We start from the raw sequence: 6,730 nt of genomic DNA on the forward strand, positions 1-6,730 counted from the left end.
CCAAACAACAATGACGGCTGCAACCAAAAAATAGCCGGGTGTTGTGGTGGGCACCTGTGGTCCCAGCTACTTGGGAGGTGGAGGCAGGAGACTCGTTTGAGCCCAGGAGTTGGAGGTTGCTGTGAGCTGTGATGTCACAGCACTCTACCCAGGGGTGACAGCTTGAGGCTCTGTCTCCAAAAAAAAAAAAAGACAGAAACACTCCATCCTCAGACGCAGGTGTGTGGAAAGTGGCAAGCAAGCCTTGCTCCCTCGTGGAGGCTCTCAGAGTACAGACCAGAGAGGGAACAGGAAGGATCCAGGGAGCTCACAATTGAGCTGGGAGTTTATTGCGGGGGGGCGGCGGGGAGCAGAGTAGATGAGCCTGGAAAAACATTAGGACCATATTACAAAGGATGTTGTTTGTCATATTAATGAGTCTAAAGCAGTGGTTCTCAACCTTCCTAATGCTGTGGCCCTTTAATAGAGTTCCTGTGGGTTGCAACCTACAGGTTAAAAACTGCTGGTCTACAGTTTATTTGCGGGAAGAACTGGTGTACTTTTTTTAGGGTGCTAGAAGAATTATTAATTAAAAAAACAGTTTTCTTGAGTTATAATTGTCATATATTAAACTGTACATATTTTGTGTGTATAGTTTGAGCTTCTTTTTTTAGTCGCCCTGGGTAGAGTGCTGTGGCATCACAGCTCACAGCAACCTACAACTCCTGGGCTCAAGTGATTCTCCTGTCTCTGCCTCCCAAGTAGTTGGGACTACAGGCACCCACCACAACGCCCGGATATTTTTTTTTTCAGGTTATTTTTTTGGCTGGGGTTGGGTTTGAACCCACCACCTCCAGCATATGGGGCTGGTGCCTTACTCCTTTTAGCCACAGGCGTCACCCTTGGCTATTTTTGTTGTTGTCGTTGCAGCCATCATTGTTGTTTGGCAGGCCTGGGCTGGATTCGAACCTGCCAGCTCAGGTGTTCATGGCTATAATGCCTTAGCTGCTTGAGCCACAGGTGCCAAGCCTAGTTTGATCATTTTTGGCACACACACACCTCTATGAAATCATCACCAAAATCAAGATAATCACTCCTTGGCCGGGCACAGTACCTCACACCTGTAATCCTAGCACTCTGGGAGGCTGAGGAGGGAGGATTGCTTGAGATTAGGAGTTTGAAATCAGCTTAGACAACATAGCAAGGCCCTGTCTTTACAAAATGTGAGAAAAATTAGCTGGGTATGGTGGGATACATCTGTAGTCCTAGCTACTCAGGAAGCTGAGGCAGAAGGATCACTGGAGCCCAAGAATTTGAGGTTGCTGAACTGTGATCTCTAGCCCAGGCAAGAGAGCCAGACCCTTTCTCAAAATAACATAACAAAGATGGGGCTGGTACTGAATTGTGAAATTCAGCAGTTACGATTTGGGTAAGGTTTGGCGTAAGCAGCAGCACTGGGCTCTGGCTGATGGTTTGGCGGGTGTGGGGCACTGAGAACAGTGGGCTGCCTGATTAGCTTAGCTCAGGCCACATATCTACCTTGGCCAAGCCAGCAGGGAGCCAGGTCAGAGTCTCAGCACTGTCCAGAAGGGAAGTGGTCGTCCCCCAAAATGAATCTGGGACGCTCAAGAAGAAGAAGCTTATAAACTTTAATTACGTCTAACTCCTGTTTCTTCAATAAAAATGTAGCCCATTGCCTGAAACAGAACTCAGCTTGGGAAAAATAGTCATTATAAACAAACACGATGGTGTAGTTGATTATTTTTTCATTTTTCCGGAAGTGACATGAGTGCTTTATTCATTTTAAATTTGAATTTTAATTTTATAAGACAGAGTCTCACTCTGTTGCCCAGGCTAGAGTGCTCTGTTGTCAGCCTAGCTCACAGCAACCTCAAACTCCTGGGTTCCGGCAGTTCTCCTGCCTCAGCCTCCCAAGTAGCCAGAATGATAGGCACCTGCCATGACACCCGGCTCATTTTTTCTATTTTTAGTAGAGATGGGATCTGGCTGTCACTCAAGCTGGCCTTGAATTCCTGAGCTCCAGGGTCCTCCCACCTTGGCCTCCCAGAGTGCTGGGGTTATAGGCGTGAGATACCGCACCTGCCCCTCAACAAAGTCTTCAGTGATGGTGCTTTTTCCAAATTAGACTCAGTTCTGCTTCTCCTTCTAGGGGGGAGTTAACATAATGTTCCATGGGATCCAGGACTTGGAGGACAGTGGTGCCCGCGTGCACCTCGTGATGGAGAAGGGAGACACTGTTTTCTTTCATCCTTTGCTGATTCATGGATCTGGTCAGAATAAAACTCAAGGATTCCGGAAGGTGGGTATTCACGTTGCTGCACTCTCTGAAGACGAATGAGCGAGAAACAAAAACTGTAAGATATATTAAAATATAAAGGATTTGGGACTTTTCACAAAACTGAACTCTCTCCACCTTATGCTTGTTTTTCTCTGACTCCTAAGAAGCCAGGCAACCATAGGGGCCTACCCTTGTCAGTAGTACATCGGGAGCATTCGTGGAATCACATCTGAGCAACAGTCTGTGCCTTCTGAGACAAAGACAAAGGCTGAAATACTAAAGTACCACAATTGGGAATTTCTATTGCTCATAGCAACCACAGCAAGAGTAGAATTGATAATCTCTTCACTGTTGGGAAAAATAGTATCAGCCTAAGATGAAAGTTCTAAATTAGTTGCCCAGAAATCAGATTTTGGGGGCTGGACACAGTGGCTCAGTAATTCCACAGTGGCTTGTAATTCCAGCCCTCTGGAAGGCAAAGGTGGGTGGATTAGTTGAGCTCAGGAGTTCGAGACCAGCCTGATCCACAGTGACACCCCATCTCTAAAAATAGATGGGCGTTGTGGAGGGCTCCTGGAGTCCCAGCGATTCAGGAGGCTGTGGCAGGAGTGTTGCTCAAGCCCAGGAGTTTGAGCTTGTTGTGAGCTGGGCTGAGGCCATGGGGACAGAGTGAGACTTTGTCTAGGGTGATCAGATGTCCCGCTTTTGAACAATTTGTCCCGCATCCTGTGCATTTTAAAAAAGTCCCGATTTTTGGAAAGAATGCATGAATGGGCAGGAGAACAGGAAGGGAATATAGGGTTTTCGGCTGCCATGTGGCTATTTCGCCAGAATATGAATTTTATATTATTTTTGTTAATTTTATAATGTTAAACTGTAATAATTACAAATAATTGTTGAGAAGTGATTATGGAGAACTGCTTATCAAAGTTTGCATTGTTGGCTCTGCGCCTGTGGCTCAATCGGCTAAGGAGCCAGCCACATACACCTAAGGTGGCGGGTTCGAATCCCCAGCCTGGGCCCACCAAACAACAATGATGGCTGCAACCAAAAAATGGCCGGCGCTGTGGCAGGCGCCTATAGTCCCAGCTACTTGGGAGGCTGAGGCAGGAGACTCGCTTGAGCCCAGGAGTTGGAGGTTGCTGTGAGCTGTGTGGCCATGGCACTCTACCCAGGGGGATAGCTTGAGGCTCCATCTCAAAAAAAAAAAAAAAAAAAAAAGTTTGCATTGTTGTCAGGCCCTGCCCTGCCCTGTCCCCTACCCCGCCCCTGCCCTGCCCCCCCCCATGTTGTCCCGCTTTACAAATGTTAAAATCTGGTCACCCTAACTTTGTCTCAAAAAAAGAAAAAAATGAAACCAGATTTTGCAGATAGCTGTGTTTTATTTCCCACCACTTAGCCTCAGAATATTCTAAATTTAATAACATCAGTGCTTACATTTAAAAATGAACAAAATTCCATGTAAATCCCCCCATTTCTTACTTCTCTTAAATTCAGCAGATCTGGCAGAACCGTGGACTCACACTCCCTGCCGGTAACATGGTTCCATACTAAATATTAGGGATCCTTTGGGAGCTTAGTGGGGTCAATCTATTTATTGCCATTGAAATAACAGACCATCCCAAATTCACCTGGGTAACTAATTTTCATGACTAGGAAGATGGTGAACCGTGGTAGAGTACGTTCTTTTGTAAGACTTTGGGATATCCACTCATTAGGAAAATCAAATGCTAAAAACGTTAAAGACACTTACATACACCTTTTGGAAATAAATATCACAGACAGTTAAAAATCTTTTGTAACTTATTCCTTTTTTTGAGACAGGGTCTCAAGCTGTTGCCCTGGGTAGAGTGCTGTGGCATCACAGCTCACAGCAACCTCAAACCCTTGGGCTTAAGCAATTCTCTTGCCTTTGCCTCCCAAGTAGCTGGAGTTACAGGTGCCTGGCTATTTTTTTTGTTATAGTTGTCGTTGTTATTTTTTTCTTTTTTGAATCAATAAAGCCTAGATGGCCAGTCTTTGATAGCCAGGCTTTGACAGCTAAGAATTGGGTATAGTCTATATATTTCCATCTTTTTTTAAAATTTTCTCTATACATATACATGTGCTTATTTGGTTTCCACTTTTTACCTTACTTTTTTTGCATTATTATTATTATTGCTCAATATTTTGTTGCAGCAACTGTCTGATTTCTTTTCTGAATGTGTTTATCTTTGTTTGTTCTTTACGAGGTTTTTGTTTCTAGTCCTTATCTTAAACATTGTTATTGTTATTAAATGTTAAGCCTTTTTAATTTTGTGAAGGCAAAAAGTTGTCATTGTTTTAGCTGGCCCAGGCCGGTTTCAAACCCACCAGCCCTGGTGTATGTGGCTGGCATCCTGCCCACTGAGCTACGGGTGCTGCCATTTTTTTTTTAGCTTATCAGTTAGCCATTAGCTGGGAACAAAAAAAGAAAGAGAAACAGAGAGAGAAGACCAAAGTACAAAGAGACAGATCTGTGTTAGGATGGACCGGACTTTGCATATATAAACAGCAAGGGAAAGGGGGATCCTTCCTTGATTGCTGGTGTTCATTTTTTCCCAATGTCAATTTGTGGCCTTTCAGGCGATTTCCTGCCATTTTGCCAGCTCGGACTGCCACTACATTGATGTGAAGGGCACTAGTCAAGAAAATATCGAGAAGGAAGTCACTGCTATTATAGGAAAGCGAATCTTTGGGGATGAAAATAGCATCACCTTGAAGGTATGTTTATGTCAAATAGCAAGGTAAAAATCTGAGTCTTACCTTCAGATGTTTCGTAATTCTTACACCTAATTCAATGGGAAAGCCAACAGGAAGTACCTGGGTTTAGAGGTCATTCTGGAAACATGGCTGAGCCCCCATTGAGAACAACAATGGCGTTTTCATTTGCATGCCCTTGTGGGAGACCTAGAACTTGGGCGGTCCTACACAGGCAGTCCTGGCCCATGCAGGACAGTTAAGGGGAAAAAATATAGATTCGGACAAGAGAGAATAAAGGACAAAACACTGTCTTCTGAAGGCACCGAAGGAATCTTCAAGGTTTAGGATCTCAATCATGAACTGCCTTTATGGGTTAGGAAACCCAGTAAGACACCCAGAGACTTAATTCTCAAGCACCATTTTGTTTTGGTAAATTTGCATCTGGAGTTTTATAAGAGGCCTCGTTTTTTACTTAGTCGAGGTTACCAATCACTAACATGTATTGATAAGGAGCAGGAGACAATATTTTATATGCTTTTCTAATTGATGCACGTTAGTTGTAAATTACAGTGGAACCTAAGTTGGCCACCCAAGGGACTGTCACAAACTGGTCAACATAAGAAATTAGGTCTACTGAACTGATACATATATGTGTTGCATTTGTGGTCTGTGAAAATTAGGTCAACTTAGGGAGGGGGTCAAGTGTAGAAGCTCTGCTGTATTTGTTTTAAACCAGTGGAAATTCTTTTTTCTTTTTTCCTTTTTTTATTTTTTATTGAATGGTAACTATGTACATTAATGCACTTCTGGGGTACAGTGTGGGGTTTTCACATGCAATCTGAAATACTTGCATCAAACTGGTCAACACAGCCTTCGTGTCATTCTCTCAGTTATTGTTTTAAAACGTTCACATTCTACTCTTAGAAAGATTCACCTGTACCCCTAAACCAGTGGAAGTTCCATGGAGCTCATCATCCATTGAAAAATTATCAGTCAAGGCAGTAAAGTAAATCAGTGTATTTGCTTTATAGAGTTTGCACATCTTAGCCTCTGCACCAAGAAGCAGATCCTGTTTTTTATTTGTATTAGATAATCATAAATACGTGCATGCCCCCCGGAATGACTGAGTGCTGTGCGCACGATGAGCCTGAGCCGGCCAGCAGGCTGCAGGTCATTGCACCGCCAGGGCTGTGCTGCTGCTGCTACGCCCCTGAGAGCCTCCTTCCTAAACACCTTCCAGCTCAAGACCCTTGCTTCTCCCTGACAACCTAGAAATGTGTCCCAGGTCTGAAAATGCTCTGATTTCTGCAGATTTGCAGATCCTGGAATTCTCATCCTCCTTCTCCACTTGTCTAGTTTGTTTGTTTGTTTGTTTGTTTGCAGTTTTTAGCCAGGGCTAGGTTTGAACCTGCCACCTCCGGCATATGGGGCCGGTACCCTACTCCTTTAAGCCCCAGGTGCCACCCCCACTTGTCTAGTATTTAAAATGTCTTACATAGCCAACATATTTTGCTGTTTGGGACTTTGGTCTAATACCCTTAATATATATTTTTAATTGGTTTTGCTTTTTTCTGAGACAGGGTCTTGCTCTGTTCACCAGAGAAGAGTGCAGTGGCGTCATCCTAGCTCTCTGCAACCTCAAACTCTTGGGCTCAGGCAATCCTCCTGCCACTGCCTTCAGAGTACCTGGGACTACAGGTGCCTACCAGGACATCTAGCTTTTCTTTCTTT

At 44.2% G+C, this 6,730-nt stretch overlaps 1 protein-coding gene across 1 annotated transcript in view; it reads left to right on the top strand.

Moving 5' to 3' along the window:
• The window catches only part of PHYH (phytanoyl-CoA 2-hydroxylase), a 19,025-nt gene that overhangs the window by 9,972 nt on the left and 2,323 nt on the right, over positions 1–6,730 (top strand). The window contains exons 5-6 of the mRNA XM_023511340.1: positions 2,150–2,299; positions 4,883–5,020. Coding sequence (XP_023367108.1) covers positions 2,150–2,299; positions 4,883–5,020 — 288 coding nt within the window. The remainder of the gene's footprint in view (positions 1–2,149; positions 2,300–4,882; positions 5,021–6,730) is intronic.

This window comes from Otolemur garnettii, unplaced genomic scaffold (assembly GCF_000181295.1).
Source record: "Otolemur garnettii isolate 467f Iridium unplaced genomic scaffold, OtoGar3 scaffold00019, whole genome shotgun sequence".
NCBI lineage: Eukaryota > Metazoa > Chordata > Mammalia > Primates > Galagidae > Otolemur > Otolemur garnettii.